Here is a 27,297-nt window from a genome sequence, read left to right as displayed (position 1 = left end):
CTTGAAGCAGTTTGCCTGTGCCAATTTCCTCTGGTCAGTTTTAACTTGGCTATCCATATTTTCCTTACAGCTGGATCTTGTGGGAAAACATGCATACTCACATGCGAAAACATGCATATTTGGATGTATTGCTACAATCAGCAAAAAGACATCGAACTGACATTCTCAGTACATTATCAGAGTTCAGAGTGTATGTAGGCCGCATGTAAACACAAGTCCCGCAGCAAAAAAGTATTCTCGAGATGACGTGGTGGGACACGTGATATATGACATTATCACATCAACGTCTCTAGGAATACCCACTCCCGCCAGGAGCGAAATATGATGTTGGCGAATCGGTTGCACTGTGCCATGTCTGTCATTGTTTCTCCACCAGAGACCACCTCCTCGTTTTGGCAAGGGTCAGTGGTTAAACTACGTGGACCCTGCCACCTGTACAGTCGAAAATGGCAAGTCGTCTTCCCACACTCGAGACCAAGCAGAATATTACGCATCTAGCATGGCCTGGCAAGATGCTTCACATCCCGTGCAGCTGGGAGCGATGCTTCACATCCCGTGCGGCTGGGAGCGATGCTTCACATCCCATGTAGCTGGGAGCGATGCTTCACATCCCATGCAGCTGGGAGCGATGCTTCACATCCCGTGCAGCTGGGAGAGCGATGCTTCACATCCCATGCAGCTGGGAGCGATGCTTCACATCCCGTGCGGCTGGGAGTGATGCTTCACATCCCATGCGGCTGGGAGCGATGCTTCACATCCCGTGCAGCTGGGAGCGATGCTTCACATCCCGTGCAGCTGGGAGCGATGCTTCACATCCCGCGCAGCCCGGCAATATGTTCGGATCCCACACAGCCCAGCATGATGCTCGGGTCCCGTGTGGTCAGGCACGATGCTGTATTCCCATGCGGCCCAGCGCGACGCTTACGTCCTGGAGGAATGCTTCGCCTCCCGCGTGGGCCTGGCACAATGCTTTGTGTTTTCCTGTTGGTTGGGACTACTTGGTTCATGGAGATGCTTACCATAAATAATTTGCAAAAGACTATACTGCATACATAACCCCTCTATACCCAGGATATCAACATCTCAATTGTGTTGAGAGACTATAATTTCTACCTTCTTCATCTATACACAAAGAATTAAGTTAAGCACCCCTACACAACGAATTAAGGTAAGCACCCCCTAATATATATTCTTTGTGTATATGTATACATTGGCATATATTCTAAGGTATGTGAGATCAAATAATGATTGGTATGACATTAGCAATTATCCATTGATGAAATGCAGATGAGTGCACTCATCTGTGACGCCCATCGCTCGTGCAGCACGATCACGTGGGTCCTACACACGTTATTGACGCAAAGATCGCTAGAGGTCTTCTCAGAACAATGACTGTACGTTAGAAAACATAAACGTCATCCACACTGTCCGTGATGGACCTATAGCTCCATACTTAAATTGAGGTGAAAATATGCCTAAAATTCCCAAAAAATTTCACCTTAAATTATTCAGAATAAAATATTGAAAACGGCATGATTGTTATGTTTTTATGTGACCATAATATCACTTCTCCAGAAAATATAGCAATATCATGGGTATATTACACTGTTTTGACGACAACAAACTTGTAATGTGCGAGGTTGTAAAAAAACGGGGGGGGTGCTTAACTTAATTCTTTGTGTATACATCTTACGGTAGTAAATATGAGATTATGGAGAAAACTGCACCCACTATTTCCCTTGCTTGCTAAGATGAAAGGCCAGTGACGTATCATTATCGGGTAGGAAAAGGTACATTTATTTTTCAACAGGACTTAAGCCACACCTGCAGAACTTGGAAAAAAAGAAGAAGATTGTATTGGATTCATTGATGTATTGTATTGTATTGATGTATGTATTGATGTATTGATGTATTGTATTGATATATTGATTGCATCCTCATCCTTTATGCCATGATGTAAATGCATCAAGGTATTCAACAACATAACTTGAATTGCCCTCTTGTCACATTATCAACGGTTGTCACATATCAAACATTACCTGTTTTTGATCCTGCTGTTCCTTCCAATTCCAGTTTAATAGCAACAGTCTGCACTTCACACTCTCCACCCAATGGTGTCACCCTGCAGTGAGTCAGCCCTGCAGTACACAAAGAGAACGTACTTATTACTCACAGCAACAAAAAATCACTAATGGCGCAACTTTACTGCATGCATCGAGGAAATCACAGAGCCATCACAGCCAGTCTCAGAAAAGAACCACCTTTAGAGGCCATTTTTCCCCACAGAGCAGGGGTTGGCCTTTTTCGGGCACCATGGCCTCCTTTTTTGAAGCAATGTTTTATGGCCGGATGCCCTTCCTGCCGCCAACCCTGTTAGTCACCTCTTGCGAGACACAGGGAATTGCCAGTTAACTGGTACTCAATTTGCCGACCTTGGAAGGATGGCAGGCTGAGTCAACCCCCCTGGCGTTAATTCAGCGATGACCGGGATTCGAACCCAGGATCCTAGGATCCCAAGCCTGCACTCTAACCGCTAAGCTAACACCAGGCTAGTCTCAGGCAGCCAGCCAGTCTCAGGACAAACAATAATCTGTTGTGGCCCACCTGCAACCTGGCTGTCCAAAGTGTGACCCAGGATTCTGGTGTTATCATCAGCCGAACAGCTTGTGAGCGGAACATTCCGGAAGGTTCCAGTCGTAACTAGAAGTACATGTGGTTGTCCCTTCCAACTGGTGTCCATGTTATCCTGAAATATCACAAGATATCATGACAGTATTAATGAGTGGTCTAGATCTTTCAGAGGACATGTACTTTGCTTGTTCTCCATGATGACTCATTTACAGATGCTAAAAAAACCTGTTCAACCAGGCAGTGGTACAAAGAGGGAACTTGTAGTGCTTTTCAAATCTCGGGATATAATAGGGTTACCATATGTCCAATTTTCCTAGGACAAGTCCTCCTTTTCGGTACTTAAATGGCCGTTTTTAAAATATCTAAAATTGTCTGGGTTTTGCCATTTTTTTGCTTTTTCAAAGGGATAAATTTTTACCTCTGCCACCAAAGGTGGATGGAGGTTATGTTTCACCCCTGTCTGTCTGTTTTTTTTGTCTGTCTGTCTGTGAACAAGATATCTCAAAACGTTGTGGACGGATTCAAATGAAATTTGGCAGCGCGGTAGTGTATGTGACAAGGATGAAATGATTAGATTTTAATAAAGATCCGGATTTTAAAAAAGTGATTCTTCACCATTGTGAGATAAAGCCAAAACCGACATATAGCAGGATATCTCAAAAAGTTATGGACAGATTTGGACGAAACTAGGTGGAGAGGTTGTGGTGTGAGACAAGGACAAATCGATTCAGTTTCGGTGAAGTTCTGAATGTGGATTCGGATACGAGAATTATTTAATTTTCAAGTGATTCTTCACCATTGAGAGATTGGGCGAAAAGCGATATATAACATGATATTTTAAAAAAGTTATGGACGAGTTGGTGAGGTGACAAGAACAAGCTGATTAGATTTTGGTTTTTGAACTGATCTGGCCGAACAGTGGGATACAAAACATAAACTGTTCAGCCTGGTTAAATTTGGGTTACTTATTTTTTTTACCTTATTTAAACCATTTTTGTACATTTTCCGATGGTGATAAAATGCGGTTATGTAATCTATGGGCCAAGACAGTTTGGTACAAGTCTGTACTATTCCATCATGTCGTAATGGATGTGTTCGAACATCACGCGTCCATTTCCTGTCCAACCTCGCAGTGAGAGGATTCGGTGGCGCGCGCAGTCAGTGTCTTTTCTAAGTCCATACCATTGTTATGCAGTATACATTTGTTATCTTGCCAAAACGAAGTTTTTGCAAGATGTATTAGTCAGCTTGTATGTTTGTTTGTTTTTTTGTTTGTGGTTAATCATTTTTTTTCACGTTTAGATCACTCTGTAGACCACAGTTATTATTGGAAACTCCTGTAACTTCGCATATCAGAGTCCTATAGAGATACCCTTCAGCACACAAAATTTTGAAGGTCAAGGTCAAAGGTCAAGGTCACTTTGTGGTCAATCATGGAGGTCGACGAAACACTAATTTTTTGAGTAACTTTGATCGGATCGTCTCCAAACTTCATGGGAATCTAGTATATGGTCCGGCGCTCAGCTGATTAGTTTTTGGTGGCGATCGGCCTTGACCTTCATGGTTAGCGCTGGAGGTCGAAAATTATTGACCCCAAGGTCAAATTTTGAAATCGTAGGTACCATATCGAGTAATACCTCATATGAATGCCCTTGATGAGTGCTTCCCAGATCTGTAAACAGTTTGACGCTATGACGTCATTTGATGACGTCATGATGAAAAAACGGAATTTTCACATTTTGGCAAGATACGGTTCACCCTGTGGGTGACATATGTTTTTTATTTTGTTTTTTTGTTTGTGGTTAATCATTTTTTTTTCACGTTTAGATCACTCTGTAGACCACAGTTATTATTGGAAACTCCTGTAACTTCGCATATCAGAGTCCTATAGAGATACCCTTCAGCACACAAAATTTTGAAGGTCAAGGTCAAAGGTCAAGGTCACTTTGCGGTCAATCATGGAGGTCAACGAAACCCTTATTTTTTGAGTAACTTTGATCGGATCGTCTCCAAACTTCATGGGAATCTAGTATATGGTCCGGCGCTCAGCTGATTAGTTTTTGGTGGCGATCGGCCTTGACCTTCATGGTTAGCGCTGGAGGTCGAAAATTATTGACCCCAAGGTCAAATTTTGAAATCGTAGGTACCATATCGAGTAATACCTCATATGAATGCCCTTGATGAGTGCTTCCCAGATCTGTAAACAGTTTGACGCTATGACGTCATTTGATGACGTCATGACGAAAAAACGGAATTTTCATGAAAAAATTATTTCCTCAGTTCTCATCAAAATCTTTCAATATTTCATGTGCGTTGGTCATGAAGACATACTATTCACCATACGAAATTATTAAGGTCAAGGTCAAATGGCAAGATACGGTTCACCCTGTGGGTGACATATGTTCATTTGAGTTTCTTTTGATTTTCTTCTTTACAATGCCAAAACAAAAGTGTAAATTCGCTGCAGAACTAAAGACAAAATTCCCATGTTTGTTCAAACTGGTTGAGAAGAATGGGAAGTTGAGTGTTTGGTATGTAGTCACATGGAAAAGTAAGTACACCCCATGTAAAGTTTTGACTTTTTCAACATATTTCAACATACAGCTATTTGATCTTCATTTCAACAATATTAATAATAATAATAATTCATTTATTTTGTATAGCGCTTTTCATGAAGCCCAAAGGCGCTTTGACAGAGTGCAAAACATAATGCATAACAAAACATGAAAACAACAATTGCAAAAAGACAAGAATCAATAGGGAAATATTTAAAGCAAAAGGAGGGAGAAGGAGAAGTGATAGTCAGGGGTTAAATGCTGTGGGTTGAATGTTGAATGCAGTGCTGAACAGGTGGGTCTTGAGTGATGTTTTGAATGTGGTGAGTGAGGAGGAGTCTCTGATGGTGTGAGGTAGTGAGTTCCAGAGGGTGGGAGCCCCCCCAGGATCTGAATTTGGTCCGGATGGGGGGGGGGGGCAGTAGGTTGGTACCAGCAGAGCGGAGGTTGCGGGTGGGAGTGTGTCTGGAGAGGAGGTCAGCCAGGTAGGATGGGGCCAGGTTATGGAGGGCTTTGTACGTCAAGAGGAGGATTTTGTACTGGATTCTCTGGGAGATGGGGAGCCAGTGAAGCTTGTAAAGGACGGGGGTGATGTGGTCACGGGTCCGGGAATGGGTGAGTAGACGGGCAGCGGAGTTCTGAATGTATTGGAGTTTATTGGTGATTGTTGAGGGTGAACCATAGAGGAGGCTATTGCAGTAGTCCAGACGGGAGGTGATGAAGGCGTGGATGAGGGTTTCTGCAGCCGTGGAGGAGAGGGATGAGCCATGATATTGATATTGACAGATAAAGGTGATATAGTATAACAAATACCATGAAACATTTACATTTTGTAGTCCATTGTATAATTTAAATAAACATAAATGCAAATTTCACATGTGGAAAAAGTAAGTACACCCTTGGCTCGAATAGGTGGTATTGCCCACTTTGGCAGAAACAACCTCAAGTAGGTGTTTCTTATAACTGTCTACCAGTCTATGACATCGACTGGGAGAAATTTTTGCCCACTCCTCCATGCAGAATTATTTCAGCTGTGCGATGTTTGAGGGGTTTCTTTCATGCACAGCTCGTTTCAAATCCCCCCACAACATCTCGATGGGATTTAGATCTGGGCTTTGACTTGGCCATTCCAGAACCCTCCATTTCTTTCTTTTCAGCCATTCCTTGGTGGATTTACTGGTATGTTTAGGGTCATTTTCATGTTGCAAGGTCCACCTTCGGTTGCGCTTCAACTTTCTGACAGATGGCCTCATATTATCCTCAAGCACCCTCTGGTACAATGAAGAATTCATAGTGGATTCTATGATGGTGAGCTGCCCAGGCCCTGATGCAGCAAAGCTGCCCCAAACCATAATATTTCCACCACCATGCTTTACAATTGGTATCAGGTTTTTGTGGTCAAATGCCGTCTTTGGTTTTCGCCAAACATGTCTTCTGGTACTGTGGCCAAATAGCTCTACCTTTGACTCATCTGTCCAGAGCACATTGTTCCAGAAGTGCTGGTCTTTGCCGAGGTGTTCATTGGCAAACTTTAGTCTTGCCCTGATGTTCTTTCTGTACAGCAAAGGTTTCCTCCTGGCACACCTCCCATGTAGATCAAATTTGTGCAGCCTCTTTCTTATGGTAGACTCGTGCACTTTGACATCAACAGTGGCAAGAGCTACCTGTCGGTCCTGTGATGACATTCTGGGGTTCTTGGAGACTTATTTCAGCATCTTGCGGTCTGCTCTTGGGCTGAACTTGTTGGGGCGGCCTGGCCTGAACAAGTTGGCAGTTGTTTGGAATCTTCTCCACTTGCAGATGATCTTCCGAACAGTCGAGTGATTGATTTCAAATTGTTTGGAGATTTTAAAATCCCTTCCCAGACTCGTAGGCATCTATAACCTTCTTTCTGAAGGCCTCAGAGCGCTCTTTTCATCTAGGCATGTTGACGCCGCACACTTCAACAACAAAGAGCAAACCAAACTAAATGTCTGAGGTTTAAATAAGACAGGTTCCTCCAAGATCCTCTCTCACGGTGTTCTAATCATTTGCACCTGAGCTGGTGCACCTGATTCTAATTTTAGGTATTTGAAGTAGTGATAAATGTAGGGGTGTACTTACTTTTTCCACATGCGAAATTTGCATTTATGTTTATTTAAATTATACAATGGACTACAAAATGTAAATGTTTCATGATATTTGTTATATTATATCACCTTTATCTGTCAATATTGTTGAAATGAAGATCAAATAGCTGTATGTTGAAATATGTTGAAAAAGTCAAAACTTTACATGGGGTGTACTTACTTTTTCACGTGCCTGTATAGCTGGTACATACGTATCTGTTGCAAATAAAGATGCTATTGATTTATCATCACATGTGGACTTGGACAAGCACAAGAAAGCAGTTCGAGGAGAGAGGTCACCATTCCCATTAGCAAAATTGAAGGACTGGTGAAAGGAAAGAACACTACATGTAAAGGGGTACATTGAAATTTGAATAATTATACCATTGATTTTTGAGGCCGTAACACTTGTTCTTATTTATAGATACTCAATGTAGACGACATGTAGTACAACGTGTGTATATAATATATATATATATACCACTTTAATACAACATGAGTTGGTAGATACTGATACAGATAAACCCCCAGCCCCACTCTTTTGTTTTAGTCCTCCGTATCTTCTTTTTGAAAATCAAATATGGTAACCCTAGTATATATGCTACATATATACAAATGAGTCACTAAAAGCATGAAGGTATTAAATACAGGGTGAATCAAAAGTAGCGCCCGCGCCAGATTTCTGTTTTTTCGGCTGTCAGATTCTTTCTGGGATGTCATGTTGTTAATAATTGTCTCACAGATTATTAATTGTACACCGCACCTTTCCTATGCCATCTCCAGGCATTGCAAATCGACATTACCGGGCACCGAAGGGGGCTCGGCAGTGACGCACGCTGAAAGGGAGTACTCAGTTTTCACTCTGTTTGTTTGTTTTCTTGCTTTCTTGTTTGTTTGTCCGGACGATATCTCAGCCATCTTTGAGCTAGGAAGCTGAAATTTCGGCACAGTAGTGAGCAAGTCCTTTGTCAAAAACGTCATTTTTTGTTTTTTGAATAATCAATTAATTGAGGAGTTATTTAATTATTAGCGATTATTTCAGTACTTATTTAATTAATCAAATTTCCTTTCTCTTCTGATCATTAACTCAGGCACCTTTTGAGTTAGGAAGCTGATATTTGGACATGCCAATGACCAGGTGATTTCGCTGCAAAGGCTATTTTTGATTTATCAATTAATCAATTAATCGATTAATTATTTAATTATTCGATAAATGACAATTTTTTATTTTTTTTTAAGTTACAGATTCTGATGAAATGGTGGTGGTTTATGTGTTCTCTGACCGAATTGATTAATAATTTAATTTTTTTATGATTATTATTTATTTATTTTCATTATTAATAATAATAATAATAATGCATTTATTTTATATAGCGCTTTTCAGGAAGCCCAAAGACGCTTTGACAGAGTGCAAAACATAATGCATAGCAAAACATAAAAACAATTGCAAAAAAAGAAGAATGAATAGGGAAATATTCAAAGCACAAAGGAGGGAGAAGGAGAGGAGATAGTCAGGGGTTAGATGCTGTGGGTTAAATGTTGAATGCAGTGTTGAACGGGTCTTGAGTGATGTTTTGAATGTGGTGAGTGAGGAGGAGTCTCTGATGGTGTGAGGTAGCGAGTTCCAGAGGGTGGGAGCAGCGATAGAGAAGGCCCTGTCCCCCCCAGGATCTAAATTTGGTCCAGATGGGGGGGGGGGGGGGGGGGTCAGGAGGTTGGTACCAGCAGAGCGGAGGTTGCGGGTGGGAGTGTGTCTGGAGAGGAGGTCAGCCAGGTAGGATGGGGCCAGGTTATGGAGGGCTTTGTAGGTCAAGAGGAGGATTTTGTACTGGATTCTCTGGGAGATGGGGAGCCAGTGAAGCTTGTAAAGGACGGGGGTGATGTGGTCACGGGTCCGGGAATGGGTGAGTAGACGGGCAGCGGAGTTCTGAATGTATTGGAGTTTATTGGTGATTGTTGAGGGTGAACCATAAAGGAGGCTATTGCAGTAGTCCAGACGGGAAGTGATGAAGGCGTGGATGAGGGTTTCTGCAGCCACGGAGGAGAGGGATGGACGGAGACGGGCGATGTTTTTCAGGTGAAAGAAGGCTGTCTTTGTGATCTGTTTAGTGTATTTGTCGAAGGAGAGGGTTTGGTCAAAGATGATGCCAAGATTCCGGATGTGAGGGGAGGTGGATACTGGGAAACCGTCGATGTTGAGGGCAAAGTTATGGGTGGACTTGGTGAGCGTTTTTGGGCCAATGATGATTATTTCAGATTTATCACAGTTAAGTTTGAGGAAGTTGATTTGAAGCCAGGATTTTATTTCAGTGATGCAGTTTGTCAGGATAGAGTGGGTGGCGGTGGAGATGGACTTGGTGGAGATGAAAAGCTGGATGTCATCGGCGAAGCAGTGGAATTGGAGACCATGACGGCGGATTAAGTGACCGAGGGGGGACAGGTAAAGGATGAAGAGGAGGGGGCCAAGAACTGAACTTTGGGGGACACCTTGGGGGAGGGGAGCAGTGGGGGATTTGCAGTTATTGATGGAGATGAACTGACGTCTGTCAGAGAGGTATGATTTAATCCAAGAGAGGGCAGTGCCGGTAATGTTAAAGGTGGTTTCAAGTCGGGTGAGGAGGATGGTGTGATCGATGGTGTCAAAGGCGGCGCTGAGGTCGAGGAGGATGAGAATGTTGAGGTTGCCAGCGTCAGAGGAGAGGAGAAGGTCGTTGGTGATTTTGAGGAGAGCAGTTTCAGTACTGTGGTTGGAGCGGAATCCGGATTGGAATGTTTCATACAGGTTATTGGCAGAGAGGTGATGTTTGAGTTGAGTGGCTACAGCGCGTTCCAAAACCTTTGACAGAAAGGGTAGGTTGGAGATGGGTCTGAAGTTATTTAGGGTGTCAGGGTTTAGTCCAGGTTTTTTCAGAATGGGGGTAACAGCAGCAATTTTGAGGGATGGTGGGACGATGCCTGTAGACAGGGAGGAGTTTATTGTTGCAATGATAAGTGGAGAGAGAGCAGGAAGGGAGGCCTTGACAAAGCTGGAGGGGATGGGGTCAAGAGTGCAGGTGGCAGTTTTCATTCCGATGAGGAGTTCAGAGAGGTCAGTAGGGGAGACTGGGGAGAATTGAGACAGGGTATGGCAGGATAAGGGGGGGCAGGTGGTTTGAGGGGGAGCGGGTGCGGCGGTGGTCAAGCTGTTGTAGATGTTTTCAATTTTGCGTTGGAAGAATGAAAGGAAGGAGATGCAGTTGTCTATTGTGAATAACTGGGTGGTGGTGTTCAGGGGGCTGAGGAGTTTGTTTATTGTAGAGAAGAGTGCTTTTGGGTTTCCGGAGCCAGAGTGGATAATTTGAGAGTAGTAGGCGGAGCGGGCGCGGGAGAGGGCATCTTTATAGTGTTGTATGTGGTCCTTGTAGGCCTGGGAGTGAACTGTGAGACCTGTTTTATTGCGGAGTCTTTCAAGTTGGCGAGCACGAGTTTTCATCAGGCGGAGTTCAGGGGTAAACCAGGGAGCAGAATGGGTGAAAGAAACTGTTTTGGTTTTTATAGGCGCAAGTTGGTCAAGGCAGGAGGAGAGAGTGTGGTTGTAGTAGTCAGTGAGGTCAGAAGGGGTGTGGAGGTCAACGAAGGGAGAAGTGGACATTTTTTCAGAGAGGGTCGATGAGAATGAGGTAGGTGAAAGAGTGTTTAGCTTACGGAAGTTGATAGTGCGATAATGCCTTGGTGCTGGGGTGGGGATGTTGATGGTCAGAGTGATGGCTAGGTGGTCAGAGAGAGTGAGGTCGGAGCCAGAGAGATGGTGCAAAATTAGTCCAGTAGAGCAGACAAGGTCCAAAATGTGACCACGGTTATGGGTAGGAAAGTTGACATGTTGAGTGAGGTTAAAGCAGGTGAGTAAATCAGTGAAGTCAGTGGTTAGCATGGTCAGTGGAGTCCATGTGGATATTGAAATCACCAAGGAGGAGGATTGAGGGGGAGAGGGACCATAGCTGGGTCAGAAAGTAGGAGAAGTCAGACAGGAATGATGGGTGTGGTTTGGGAGGGCGGTAGACAACAGCCATGACTGACTGTGTGTGACCAGAGAGTTTAAAAGCCAGGTGTTCAAATGATGGAGCAGATGAGATGGAGATGAGGTTGGTCTTGATGTCTTGTCGGTGAATAACGGCAATTCCACCACCTCGGCCCTCCGAGCGTGGTTTATTGATGTAAGAATATCCATTGGGTGTGGTGAGGTTGAGCGTGTAGTAGTCCAGTGGTTGTTGCCAGGTCTCAGTGAGACAGAGAAAGTCCAGTTTATTTTCCAGGATGTAGTCGTTCAGGATGAGGCATTTGTTGTTGAGGGATCGGGTATTGAACAGGGTGAGCTTGATGTTGTTTTGTATGGCGGGTATGAATCCAGGTGATTTGGCCAGGGTTCGCAGACAGGAGGTGCGATTTTGTGCGTTGTTGTGACCAGGTGTGTTGGGACGATGAGTGTGAGTGCGCTGAGCCGACCAGAGGATGGGGATGGAGTGACCTGATTGTAAATAAACAAACTTACGACCGGAGCCACGGTGAATGTACCTGGGTCGACGATTATTAATCATTTATTAATTTTCTTTCTCATTTGGCCAATATCTCAGGCACCTTTTGAGCTCAGAAGCTAATATTTGGACATGAATGACCAAGTGATGTGGCTATCAAGGATATTTTTGATTTATTGATTAATCAATTAATCAATTAATCGATTAATTATTTAATTATTCGATTAATTACTATTTTTTTTATTTTTTTTTCAGTTACAGATTCTGATGAAATGGTGGTGGTTTATGTGTTCTGTGACCGAATTGATTAATAATTTAATTTTTTTAATGATTATTATTTATTTATTTTCATTATGAATCATTCATTTATTTTCTTTCTCATTTGGCCAATATCTCAGGCACCTTTTGAGCTGGGAAGCTAATATTTGGACATGACAGTGACCAAGTGATGTGGCTATCAATGATATTTTTGATTTATTGATTAATCATTTAATCGCTTAATTATTTATTGATTAATTGATTAATTAATTATTTATTGATTAATCAATTAATTATTTAATTTTTTATTAATGACATATTTAATTAAATTTCTAAAAGATAGGTCTTCGTATGAAGCACTAGTGGTTTAGTTATGCTATTAGCCAATTGATTAAGAAAATATTTTGTGATAATCTTTTAATGATTTTAATTATACAATTAATTGATCAATTAGCATACACCTCTCCCTCCCAATGCAGCCTCTATGAGCTGAACTGCGGTATTGCCGGGCGCCCGAGGCGTCCCGGCAATACCGCGCTGCAGGATATTTAATTATTTGGCAAGGGGGCGGTGTACTTTGAATGTCTCTGTACTTGTTTTCTTACTTTATTTATTTTTGTTTGTTTTTTGCAGGTTATTGCTGAGAGTTTGGAAAGTTACTGAATTTGCACCAAATTGAACCATGAATTACCTTCCGTAATACACTGCACTTCCGTAATAATTTTCCCCCGAATAAATGGTAAGATAAGCATGTCATTCATTTGTTTATACCTTCTTGTACACTGTAATACAAATGGCAAACAATCAACTGACAGAAATATGAAATATATATATATATATATATACTGTATATATATATATATATATATATATATATATATATATATATATATATATATATATATATAAACAGAAATCGGGCGCTACTTCTGACTCACCCTGTATGTGAAAGCTAACTAATAGTGAGTGTGGCAGATTTAATTAGTAAAAGTAATCATTCACATCGTTTTCAGCGGACTGATATATTTTGTATGCAAAGGTTTTTGGCGCTATATTGCTAACTAGTAAAAAGCCCGTCAAATATGACGAGTTGGAACAGTCTGTTCGACGGTGCAGCCTCGTGAGCGTTCCAAAGTTTGAAGCCTCAGCCTCGGATGTAAATGAACACTTGTTTAACTCTGCATGCGTTGCACATCACGTACAGCAAATTTCACCTCCATCCAGCACCTTGTATTTATTGTTATTTTTAAAAACACTTCTGTACACCACCCTTGAAGCTTGATTTGCAAGCCACCACCTACCATTCCAATAGAAGAGACATAATTACTCTTTTATGGAAAATTATTTTCGAGTTTATTTTATCCTCAAAATAGACCGCAGTGAATATACATTCGTGTTAAAAGATTGGCCTTTAAAATCTACCCTTATGAAGAGGGACAGACATCTGCACAAACTGACATTGTGTTTTATATGGTGGATGTATTGGAACTAATTGTACATACTGGGTGGGAAGGTTGGGTGATGATGGTGGATATCATTGGATGGGGACAAGGTGATGGGAGGTGGAGTGGAGGTGTTGGAGCTTTCACCAACTGTTCATGGTTCGTGCACTGTGTACATAACGATCCAATTACTCTCCATAACCATTCAAATAGTTTGATTGATTCAAATACTACAATAGTAAGAGTTTAAAAACATGACAGCTTCACAAACACCAAGTAGAAAGACCAATCAGAGATTGCAGGCCCTCACCAGGACTTCTCTTGTGTGGTGTAGTTTGTATAGACGATGCATCGACGACGTAGGTTTATGTTCATACAGCGGACCAACTGACCATTTCTGTTTTATTAAACAGATTCAAGATGCAATTGTATGGATTTTATAAAGGATGTAATCACCAACTTCATCAACTCTATACCATTAACCCCAATTGGTGAGGGACTTCAGGCATTCAAACATTTTAAAAATAATTAATTCCAAATGTACTTGTCTTCTCATCCCTCTCACGTTAAGAATTCATGTTAAGAGGCCATGATCTTTCTTCGGTAAACCACATTTCAAAGTTGGCCTCCGAAGCCAGTCGCAGTTTCAGCATCCTATGTCATACAAAGTCCATCTTTGGCATACCTAAACTCCTATCTACCTAAAAGGCCTTCATCCACAACTTGATGGAGGAATGCTCTCCCCTCTGGGCTGGCTCCCTTGCCTCACATCTTTGCTCAGCTTGACACCATGGAAGCAAAGGCCTTCAAGATTATTGGAATCTCCCGCAATGAAGCTGAGTCTGCAGCCCGAAATCACTTCGCCCGATGTCATCTATCTATAATTCCAGTAATCTCTGTACGTTTGTACGTTTGTACGTTTGTACGTTTGTTTGTCTGTGACCGCTGTTTCTCGACAACCACGGGTCCGATATACTTTTAACTTGCCAGGTATATTGCTGGGGACCCGAGGATGTGCCTTTTCAAGGTTTCATATTAATCGGACAATTACTTACCGAGCTATGTCCAAAAAACGATTCAACCAATCAGAGAGCAGCGAACTATCGCGTGTGCCGAACGTGGCGGACACACTCTGCCTCGGATGGCACATTTGAGAGCGTATTCATTTATTTCACGTTTGCAAACTATGTTGGCGTTAAACTATGTTTTAAAACTAATAAAAACGAATTTGCGATTCATTCGCTTTCCTGCGCGTTTGTGCACGCGATGGCGATTTCTTTACCAAACTCCGGAAGCCGTTCGCTTTGGACCAAACCATTGCATGTAAATAGAGGGGGGGGATTGTCACCGTACTCGCAAGCCGTTCGCTTTGGACCAAACCATTTCATGTAAATAGAGGGGGGGGATATAATTTTAGATATAGATATCGTACGGGCAATGCCCTAGTTTGTATAAAACTTGTATCATATCTCTAGATTTGTATAAAACTTGCATCTTATCTCTAGGTTTGTATAAAACTTGTATTATATCTCGAGATTTGAATAAAACTTGTATCATATCTCTACATTTGTATAAAACATGTGTCATATCACTAGGTTTGTATTAAACTTGCATCATATCTCTAGGTTTGTGTAAAACATGTGTCATATCACTAGGTTTGTATTAAACTTGCATCATATCTCTAGGTTTGTGTAAAACTTGTATTATATCTCTAGATTTGTATAAAACTTGTATTATATCCCCAGATTTGTATAAAACTTGTATTATATCTCTAGATTTGTATAAAACTTGTATGCTATCTCTAGATTTGTATAAAACTTGTATTCTATCTCTAGATTTGTATAAAACTTGTATTATATCTCTAGATTTGTATAAAACTTGTATAATATCTCTAGATTTGTATAAAACTTGTATCATATCTCTAGATTTGTATAAAACTTGTATTATATCCCTAGATTTGTATAAAACTTGTATTATATCTCTAGATTTGTATAAAACTTGTATTATATCCCTAGATTTGTATAAAACTTGTATCATATCTCTAGATTTGTATAAAACTTGTATTATATCCCTAGATTTGTATAAAACTTGTATTATATCTCTAGATTTGTATAAAACTTGTATTATATCCCCAGATTTGTATAAAACTTGTATTATATCTCTAGATTTGTATAAAACTTGTATTATATCCCCAGATTTGTATAAAACTTGTATAATATCCCCAGATTTGTATAAAACTTGTATTATATCCCCAGATTTGTATAAAACTTGTATTATATCCCCAGATTTGTATAAAACTTGTATTATATCCCCAGATTTGTATAAAACTTGTATTATATCTCTAGATTTGTATAAAACTTGTATTATATCTCTAGATTTGTATAAAACTTGTATTATATCCCCAGATTTGTATAAAACTTGTATTATATCCCCAGATTTGTATAAAACTTGTATTATATCTCTAGATTTGTATAAAACTTGTATTATATCCCCAGATTTGTATAAAACTTGTATCATATCTCTAGATTTGTATAAAACTTATATTATATCTCTAGATTTGTATAAAACTTGTATTATATCCCCAGATTTGTATAAAACTTGTATTATATCTCTAGATTTGTATAAAACTTGTATTATATCTCTAGATTTGTATAAAACTTGTATCATATCTCTAGATTTGTATAAAACTTGTATTATATCTCTAGATTTGTATAAAACTTGTATTATATCTCTAGATTTGTATAAAACTTGTAGTATATCTCCAGATTTGTATAAAACTTGTATTATATCTCTAGATTTGTACAAAACTTGTATCATATCTCTAGATTTGTATAAAACTTGTATTATATCTCTAGATTTGTATAAAACTTGTATTATATCTCTAGATTTGTATAAAACTTGTATTATATCTCTAGATTTGTATAAAACTTGTATTATATCTCTAGATTTGTATAAAACTTGTAGTATATCTCCAGATTTGTATAAAACTTTTATTATATCTCTAGATTTGTATAAAACTTGTATCATATCTCTAGATTTGTATAAAACTTGTATTATATCTCTAGATTTGTATAAAACTTGTATCATATCTCTAGATTTGTATAAAACTTGTATTATATCTCCAGATTTGTATAAAACTTTTATTATATCTCTAGATTTGTATAAAACTTGTATTATATCTCTAGATTTGTATAAAACTTGTATCATATCTCTAGATTTGTATAAAACTTGTATTATATCCCCAGATTTGTATAAAACTTGTATTATATCTCTAGATTTGTATAAAACTTGTATCATATCTCTAGATTTGTATAAAACTTGTATCATATCTCTAGATTTGTATAAAACTTGTATTATATCTCTAGATTTGTATAAAACTTGTATTATATCTCTAGATTTGTATAAAACTTGTATCATATCTCTAGATTTGTATAAAACTTGTATTATATCTCTAGATTTGTATAAAACTTGTATTATATCTCTAGATTTGTATAAAACTTGTATCATATCTCTAGATTTGTATAAAACTTGTATCATATCTCTAGATTTGTATAAAACTTGTATTATATCCCCAGATTTGTATAAAACTTGTATTATATCTCTAGATTTGTATAAAACTTGTATCATATCTCTAGATTTGTATAAAACTTGTATCATATCTCTAGATTTGTATAAAACTTGTATCATATCTCTAGATTTGTATAAAACTTGTATTATATCCCCAGATTTGTATAAAACTTGTATCATATCTCTAGATTTGTATAAAACTTGTATTATATCTCTAGATTTGTATAAAACTTGTATTATATCTCTAGATTTGTATAAAACTTATATTATATCTCTAGATTTGTATAAAACTTGTATCATATCTCTAGATTTGTATAAAACTTGTATTATATCTCTAGATTTGTATAAAACTTGTATCATATCTCTAGATTTGTATAAAACTTGTATTATATCCCCAGATTTGTATAAAACTTGTATTATATCCCTAGATTTGTATAAAACTTGTATTATATCTCTAGATTTGTATAAAACTTGTATCATATCTCTAGATTTGTATAAAACGTGTATTATATCTCTAGATTTGTATAAAACTTGTATTATATCCCTAGATTTGTATAAAACTTGTATTATATCTCTAGATTTGTATAAAACTTGTATTATATCCCTAGATTTGTATAAAACTTGTATTATATCCCTAGATTTGTATAAAACTTGTATTATATCTCTAGATTTGTATAAAACTTGTATTATATCTCTAGATTTGTATAAAACTTGTATCATATCTCTAGATTTGTATAAAACTTGTATTATATCCCTAGATTTGTATAAAACTTGTATTATATCTCTAGATTTGTATAAAACTTGTGTCATATCTCTAGATTTGTATAAAACTTGTATTATATCTCTAGATTTGTATAAAACTTGTATCATATCTCTAGATTTGTATAAAACTTGTAGTATATCTCTAGATTTGTATAAAACTTGTAGTATATCTCTACATTTGTATAAAACTTGTAGTATATCTCCAGATTTGTATAAAACTTGTACTATATCCCAAGATTTGTATAAAACTTGTATTATATCTCTAGATTTGTATAAAACTTGTATTATATCTCTAGATTTGAATAAAACTTGTAGTATATCTCTAGATTTGTGTAAAACTTGTAGTATATCTCCAGATTTGTATAAAACTTGTCGTATATCTCCAGATTTGTATAAAACTTGTAGTATATCTCTAGATTTGTATAAAACTTGTATTATATCTCTAGATTTGTATAAAACCTGTAGTATATCTCCAGATTTGTATAAAACTTGTATTATATCCCTAGATCTGTATAAAACTTGTATATCCCTAGATTTGTATAAAACTTGTATTATATCTCTAGATTTGTATAAAACTTGTGTCATATCTCCACATTTGCATAAAACTTTTATTATATCCCTAGATTTGTATAAAACTTGTATCATATCTCTAGATTTGTATAAAACTTGTATTATATCTCTGGGTTTGTATAAAACTTGTGTTATATCCCTAGATTTGTATAAAACTTGTATAATATCTCTAGATTTGTATAAAACTTGTATTATATCTCTAGATTTGTATAAAACTTGTAGTATATCTCTAGATTTGTATAAAACTTGTAGTATATCTCCAGATTTGTATAAAACTTGTAGTATATCTCCAGATTTGTATAAAACTTGTAGTATATCTCTAGATTTGTATAAAACTTGTATTATATCTCTAGATTTGTATAAAACTTGTAGTATATCTCCAGATTTGTATAAAACTTGTGTCATATCTCTAGATTTGTATAAAACTTGTATATCCCTAGATTTGTATAAAACTTGTATTATATCTCTAGATTTGTATAAAACTTGTATCATATCTCTAGATTTGTATAAAACTTGTATCATATCTCTAGATTTGTATAAAACTTGTATCATATCTCTAGATTTGTATAAAACTTGTATTATATCCCCAGATTTGTATAAAACTTGTATCATATCTCTAGATTTGTATAAAACTTGTATTATATCTCTAGATTTGTATAAAACTTGTATTATATCTCTAGATTTGTATAAAACTTATATTATATCTCTAGATTTGTATAAAACTTGTATCATATCTCTAGATTTGTATAAAACTTGTATTATATCTCTAGATTTGTATAAAACTTGTATCATATCTCTAGATTTGTATAAAACTTGTATTATATCCCCAGATTTGTATAAAACTTGTATTATATCCCTAGATTTGTATAAAACTTGTATTATATCTCTAGATTTGTATAAAACTTGTATCATATCTCTAGATTTGTATAAAACGTGTATTATATCTCTAGATTTGTATAAAACTTGTATTATATCCCTAGATTTGTATAAAACTTGTATTATATCTCTAGATTTGTATAAAACTTGTATTATATCCCTAGATTTGTATAAAACTTGTATTATATCCCTAGATTTGTATAAAACTTGTATTATATCTCTAGATTTGTATAAAACTTGTATTATATCTCTAGATTTGTATAAAACTTGTATCATATCTCTAGATTTGTATAAAACTTGTATTATATCCCTAGATTTGTATAAAACTTGTATTATATCTCTAGATTTGTATAAAACTTGTGTCATATCTCTAGATTTGTATAAAACTTGTATTATATCTCTAGATTTGTATAAAACTTGTATCATATCTCTAGATTTGTATAAAACTTGTAGTATATCTCTAGATTTGTATAAAACTTGTAGTATATCTCTACATTTGTATAAAACTTGTAGTATATCTCCAGATTTGTATAAAACTTGTACTATATCCCAAGATTTGTATAAAACTTGTATTATATCTCTAGATTTGTATAAAACTTGTATTATATCTCTAGATTTGAATAAAACTTGTAGTATATCTCTAGATTTGTGTAAAACTTGTAGTATATCTCCAGATTTGTATAAAACTTGTCGTATATCTCCAGATTTGTATAAAACTTGTAGTATATCTCTAGATTTGTATAAAACTTGTATTATATCTCTAGATTTGTATAAAACCTGTAGTATATCTCCAGATTTGTATAAAACTTGTATTATATCCCTAGATCTGTATAAAACTTGTATATCCCTAGATTTGTATAAAACTTGTATTATATCTCTAGATTTGTATAAAACTTGTGTCATATCTCCACATTTGCATAAAACTTTTATTATATCCCTAGATTTGTATAAAACTTGTATCATATCTCTAGATTTGTATAAAACTTGTATTATATCTCTGGGTTTGTATAAAACTTGTGTTATATCCCTAGATTTGTATAAAACTTGTATAATATCTCTAGATTTGTATAAAACTTGTATTATATCTCTAGATTTGTATAAAACTTGTAGTATATCTCTAGATTTGTATAAAACTTGTAGTATATCTCCAGATTTGTATAAAACTTGTAGTATATCTCCAGATTTGTATAAAACTTGTAGTATATCTCTAGATTTGTATAAAACTTGTATTATATCTCTAGATTTGTATAAAACTTGTAGTATATCTCCAGATTTGTATAAAACTTGTGTCATATCTCTAGATTTGTATAAAACTTGTATATCCCTAGATTTGTATAAAACTTGTATTATATCTCTAGATTTGTATAAAACTTGTGTCATATCTCTACATTTGCATAAAACTTTTATTATATCCCTAGATTAGTATAAAACTTGTATCATATCTCTAGATTTGTATAAAACTTGTATTATATCTCTGGGTTTGTATAAAACTTGTGTTATATCCCTAGATTTGTATAAAACTTGTATAATATCTCTAGATTTGTATAAAACTTGTATTATATCTCTGGGTTTGTATAAAACTTTTATTATATCCCTAGATTTGTATAAAACTTGTATTATATCTCTGGGTTTGTATAAAACTTGTATTATATATCTGGGTTTGTATAAAACTTGTATTATATCTCTCGGTTTGTGTAAAACTTGTGTCACATCTCTGATTTATCCATTTCATATAAAATACCCCTCATTTTGTTTTTTTCATAACTATACCCTCCCTGTCACTATACACCAACTAATCCTGCAGGGCTGGAAGCGACGAATTATGACAGATCAGGATGAAAAAAAAAACATCTTTCTCTTTCCTCCCTCTTTTGTGCATACCTAATATGAAGATGGTTTCGAAGTAATATTTTAACGTTGTATTTGTATCTCTCGTTTAAAAATATCGAAGTTTCAAACTGACTAGCCTGCCTACGAATTTGACGTCATAATCAAAAGGTCTCGTTGTTTTGACGTTTCTTATTTAACCGCCATAATCATTGTACATGCACTTCCATGGCTGCTGCAAGATCAAGGGATCGTGATTGTAAAATAGTGATGAACGTGTCACTGTCAACGGGCACTAAGATCCCCTAAATGTTAAGACACCCTGAGTTGCTATTCACGTGACTTTATATTCGAAGGAATGAATACATGTGGTGTTAGGCCTAGTAAAATTTGCATATATATAAAGTCATTAAAATATGAACAAGCAAATTGAACACACTGGTTCATGCACTTGCCAAGCAAAGGGATAAATGTGATCATTGAAGCTAACACAGTGTTTATCTTCTTCCTCTTCGTACATTTTACTAACCTTCTTCTTCCTCCTTATCTACTTAATAACCTTCTTCTTCTTCCCTAAAATATTAAACTCCTTCTTCTTCTTCGAGATCTTCTTCCTCAAAATCTCAAATCGCTAACAGCACTCCTCCTCTAAAATTTTGTAAACGTATTAAAAGGCTCTCCCTACCTCATGCGCTTTGACGTTATCCAAGTGCTTCGCCTCAAGATGTCGATGGAAAATTTTCTGAAATGTCGGTGCTGCAGGAAGCTCGGCCGCGCCCCGGAAATACCATTTTAATTATTTTTTGTCTGGAAACTATTTTTTCAGCAATTTATGTTTAACGAAGCGTGCTATTATAATGAATTGTAAGAATTACAATTATTGTTTCTATAGGGATCGATTTTTATTTTATTTTTGAAAATCACCTACATTTGTGTTTTGGAATCAACCGCGAGATCTCTGATTTAGTCATAGGCCATCGGCCATTTGGTCTCCAAATTCTAACTCACTTTTATATCAGAGACGGGCCGGGAAATCTCTTCCGAAGTCTCAAATGGAATGCCTTGGTCATGGCGGTGTAATCGTTAACAGCGTCACACTGAATCTGAAGGTCTGTGGTTCGAATCCCGACCGAGTCATTACAAAGACTTAAAAAAGGGTACGTGCTACTTCCTTTGCAGTAGGCCATGGTTAAAGAAAAAACAATCCTTAACAACGGTATGAAGTGCCCGGGATGTAAAAAGGAGAAAGCATGGACAAACAACCGGAAGTTGGTTACAATAGCGCGGGCTTTGAATGGCGTCCTTGTGAGGGAACTCGTCTTTATGATTATCGATAACTAACATGGAAATTAGATCACTTCTCAGAAATTCCAGACTCTTTAAGAAAATTGATATGAAAATTTTCAAATTGATATGAAAACCCGCAGAAATAAAACATACTATTCTGACGTAATCCCGATTTGGCTCGTTCGTCATTTTTAAGAGAGAAAAGCCGTTCCTAAACGTTGCATGTGATTGGTTAGCTTTGTGCCAGACTGGGCGCACGACACGAGCCAATCAAATCGCGTGTTCTAGGTTCTCGTCATCACGTGATAACTGCGTCATTCTAAAAACCAAAACAAGAAGTCATGCGGAGCACGATCCTTGCAAAATCCGCTCCCAACCCCAAGCAAAAAAATTCCATTGATACAGCAAATTGTCCATTTCATCAAGATTAAAATTGACAATCTTGAACAAAGCTCGGGTCAACAGGAAGAAAAGTGACGATTTTTCAGATGAAAAATGATGATTTTGGAAGGTTGACCTTGAGTTGACCTTTGACCTTTTGACCTCAAAAATAGTTAGTTTCCCTATTTAGTGACTCAATGTGCAAATGCTGTTCAATTTTCTAGTAAATCGGATGAAAATTGACGATTTTAAAAACTTGGCCTATGTTGACCTCAAAAATGGCTAGTGGTTGAATTCAGTGACCATATATGCAAATCCTCTTAGAATTTCAAGTCAATCGGATGAAAATTGATGATTTTAGAAATTTGGCCAATGTTGACTTTTTGGCCGATGTTCACCTAAAATATAATTTATGGTTGAATTCAGTGACCAGATATGCAAGTCCTCTTCAAATTTCATCAATCGGATGAAAATTGAGGATTTTAGAAATTCGGCCTATGTTGACCTTTTGGCCTATGTTGACCTCAAAAATACTTGGTGGTTGAATTCAGTGACCAGATATGCAAGTCCTCTTCAAAGTTCCAGTCAATCGGATTTTTTTTTTTTTTTTTTTTTTTTTTTAATACAATATCGAGGCTCGTGAAAGAGCGAACATTAATCACACAGAAAGACAAACCGACACATAAAACATATAACATAGGGAGCGGTAGACAAGATGGGGAGAGAGGGGGAAGGACACAAACACAACATTTGAGAGCAGGGACCGAGAGACATGGTGACATCGAGAGATCTGAGAGAGGGCGAGGGCTTTGGGGGGGGGGGGGGGGGGCGTGGGAAGGGGGCAGTGGGAGAGGTATAAAACATATGGACACTGCCAGGACTTCCAGGAAAGAAGTTGGAATTTCAAACAAGGTGGATCTGGGGTGAATTAGCGGGGGTAGAAAAGATCAAGGTTTTGGATGGGGGAAGATAAGAGATGGTGGTGAACAGCTGTTTTAAAGACCTGGAGGGAGGAGTGGGATTGAAGGGAGTGAGGGAGTTTGTTCCAGAGGCGGGAGAAAAGAGGAATGAAAGAGTGAAGGTGAGCGGAGAGCCGAGATTTCGGCAGTTTAACCATCAGAGGGTTGCTGGCAGATCTTGTGCGACCTGTAGGAATATTTGGGGGACAGAGCACAGAGAGAGCTGGGGGTGCAAGGCCGGAGAGGAGTCGGTAGAAGACAGAAAGACCACCTACCTGCCTGCGGTGAGTGAGTGAAAGGCCCTCAGAGATAGCTTCATCGCGGGAGATTCCAATAATTCTGAAAGCTTTGGTTTCAACAGCGTGAAGCCGAGCTAGGTGTGAGGCAGGAGCACCGGCCCATAGGGGAGAACAGTATTCCATTGAGCTGCGGATGAAAGCCTTGTATGTGGTGAGGAGCTCAGGTGTGCCGAGGAAGGACTTCGCACGACGGAGGATGCCCAGTCGGCGACTGGCTTTGGAGGCCAGCTTGGAAATGTGGTTTTCCCAAGAAAGATCATGGCAGATAGTGAGACCCAAAATCTTGAGCGACAGAACTTCTTGGAGAGGATTGTTGAGAAAGTAGATGGGAGGGTTATCCAGTCGATCTTTTCGGAGAGACATAGTAAGAGTGTGAGATTTGTCAGGATTGAAAGACAAGTTCCACTTGTTTGACCAGTCTGTGATTTTGTCCAGGTCTTCAGAGAGTGAGGAGGCAGCAGACTGCCGATCTGAGGGAAGAGGAATGGAGCGGCAGAGAGTGGAGTCATCAGCAAAGAGATAGAGAGGATTTTCGAGAGAGTCAGAGAGATCATTGATGAAGACCAGAAAAAGCACGGGGCCCAGAACACTGCCTTGGGGAACTCCAGCCTGAACAGGAAGAGGAGATGAGAGAAACCCATTCAGGGCCACACGTTGACGACGACTAGAGAGGAAGTCCGCCAGCCATGCGTGGAGATTTCCATGGATACCAAAGGAGGAGAGTTTGGTGAGCAGAGCGGGGTGCCAGACCGTGTCGAAGGCACGTGATATGTCGAGGGAGACAGCTCTAATTTCCTGTTTGGCATTGAGGACCTCCATCCATTGTTGAGACAGCAGAAGCAGCATGTCCAGAGTAGAGTGACCTGGTCTGAAACCAAATTGATGATCAGAGATCAAGCCATTGGAGAAGAGGAAAGATTTCATATCAGAAGCAATGATGGATTCCATGACTTTGCTGATAATTGGGAGAAGGCTGATTGGTCTGTAGTTGCTAGGATCTGTTTTTGCACCTTTTTTGTGCAAAGCGGTGATGTTGGCTGATTTCCAAGCAGATGGCAGTTGACCTTGAGCAAAAGAGAGGGTGAAGAGAACAGAGAGAGGGTGAGATAGAGCAGCAGAGCAGGATTTTAGGACCCGTGGGCTGATGCCGTCGGGTCCAGTTGCAGAATCAGAGTCGAGGGTTGACAGAAACTTTTCCACCTTGTCAGGGGGAAAGGACACGGAGTCCAGGAGCAGCAGGGTACGACTGGGTATGGTGGGTACAGAGAGGGATGGGTTTGGGACACAAGATTTAGAGGCAAACACAGAGTTGAGGCATTCAGCTTTTTCACGTGCGGAGTCAGCTGTGTAGCCGTTTGAGGTAAGGGAGGGGATGGAGGGGGAACAAACACCAGAAACGGATTTGACCAGACGCCACCAGGATTTGGAAGAGGGAGACAGATAAGAGAGTTCGGTCTTGAGAACGGAGAGATATTGTTTCCTGGCTCTCCTGAGGGTGGACACACACTTGTTTCGGGCTTTGTGAAAGGAAATGAGATTTCCTTCCGTTGGATTTGCTTTCCAGGAGACGAAGGCAAGTTGTTTCTGGGCAACAGCCTCACCACAAGATTCCGTGTACCATGGACGGGAGGAAGGGTATGACAACTGAAGACGAGATGGGATAAATCTGTGCATGAGAGAGAGCAATTTACTTTGGAAGAATTCCCAGGATGAGTTGATGTCAGAGGTGGTAGAGATGGGAGACCAGTCCAGATGATTGATGGCTGCTTGAAGACCGTGCCAGTTGGCCTGAGTGAAATGCCAGACTCGTCGACGCTGAGCAGGCTCCCTGAGGATGGTCAGAGAGATGTCCACTTTAACAAGGACATGATCAGATGATCCGATCGGAGCAGAAGAAGAGCAGCAGACATTTTCAGGGAAGTTAGTCATAACCAAGTCCAGAAGAGAAGATGTTCCGTTGACTGAGATCCGGGTCGGGAAATTGACAGATTGTGTCAGTCCCAGTGAGTCGCAGAAGTCCTTTGCTGAGGAGCCATGGCTGGTGAGAGAGGTACCCACACCCAGCCAACTGGCATGATGACAGTTGAAATCACCACATATGAGGAAGAGAGAGTTGGGATGAGTAGATAGAAGTTGGTCCATATCATCAGACAGCGAGATGTAGATGGAGTCATCACTGTTTGGTGGACGGTACAACACACATATGAACAAGAGGTGGGAGTGAAGGGGAAGCCGTAGCCAGAGGTATTCCTGGGGGTGAGGTGGAGAGAGTGCAGTGCAGGGCGAGTGAGGAAGAGAGTTTTTGATAAAGATAGCAACCCCGCCTCCAGGACGAGGCTCAGGTCTATCATACCGGAGGAGGGAGTAGCCCGGGAGAGATACTATGGAATCAGAGACATCATAAAGGAGGAAAGTTTCTGTTAAGCAGATCACGTCTGGTTTGACAGAAGCAACCTGTATGGAGAGATCAGTTAAGTTTGAACGAAGGCCCCTGATGTTTGAGGTCCATACCGTTAATGAAGAGGAAGGGGGAGCATCAGATACAGAACAGGGGGGAGGAGGGGTAGGGTAAGATGTGGAAGAGGTGGAAGAGGTAGGGAGAGCTGTTGAAGGTGTGTCAGAGATTTCAGAATAGCTCGGAGAAAGGGAAGGATGGGGCGGACAAAAGGTTTGATGGTGATTGGGTGAGCCACAATGAGGTGTTATTTGAGGAGGGGGAAGAGCGAGGCAGAAGGTTGGGGGAGATGGAGGTGAGAGTTTGAAGGGGGAAGAAGCGGGGAGGACGCTTTGAGGAGGGGGAGTGAGCGGGGGGAAATTGAGAAGCAATGAGGGTGGGGAGATTTGAAGGGGAGGGGTGAGGGGGGAGTTTGGGAGGAAAGGGACAAGGGGAGGGATTTGAAAGGGATGGGATATGGGGGAGATTTGGAGGGGAGGGGTGAGGCAGGCGTCTAGGAGGGGAGGGGCGAGGGGGCGTCTTGGCGGGGAGGGGTGAGGGGGTAGTTTAGGAGGGAGGGGGCAAGGGGGGAGATTTGAAAGGGATGGGTGATGGGGAAGATTTGGAGGGGAGGGGTGATGGGGAAGATTTGGAGGGGAGGGGTTATGGGGAAGATTTGGAGGGGAGGGGTGAGATTGGATTTTTGAAAGTGTACGATTTATGGGAAACGAACATTTATTGCAAAATGAGTTTCTTGTGACCTTCGAGTTAAAAATACGTTTAAGGACGCTGGATGGAGGATGGAGTGCAGGAGAGTTTAGGGAATGTAG

The 27,297-nt window shown here is 39.0% G+C and overlaps 1 protein-coding gene across 1 annotated transcript in view; it reads right to left on the bottom strand.

The window, feature by feature from the left end:
- The window catches only part of LOC137411383 (uncharacterized), a 56,330-nt gene extending 34,458 nt beyond the window's left edge, over nt 1-21,872 (bottom strand). The window contains exons 1-5 of the mRNA XM_068096732.2: nt 21,793-21,872; nt 13,816-13,902; nt 13,566-13,673; nt 2,605-2,746; nt 2,040-2,138 (exon numbers count right to left, since the gene is read on the bottom strand). Of these exons, the coding sequence (XP_067952833.2) occupies nt 2,040-2,138; nt 2,605-2,746; nt 13,566-13,673; nt 13,816-13,857 (391 nt within the window). The 5' untranslated portion in view covers nt 13,858-13,902; nt 21,793-21,872. The remainder of the gene's footprint in view (nt 1-2,039; nt 2,139-2,604; nt 2,747-13,565; nt 13,674-13,815; nt 13,903-21,792) is intronic.
- Between the last annotated feature and the right edge of the window lie 5,425 nt (nt 21,873-27,297).

Source organism: Myxine glutinosa, chromosome 6 (assembly GCF_964187855.1).
Source record: "Myxine glutinosa chromosome 6, kmMyxGlut1.1, whole genome shotgun sequence".
Lineage (NCBI taxonomy): Eukaryota > Metazoa > Chordata > Myxini > Myxiniformes > Myxinidae > Myxine > Myxine glutinosa.
Note: the sequence above shows the minus strand (reverse complement) of the source record. Positions and strands in the feature narration are given on the sequence as shown.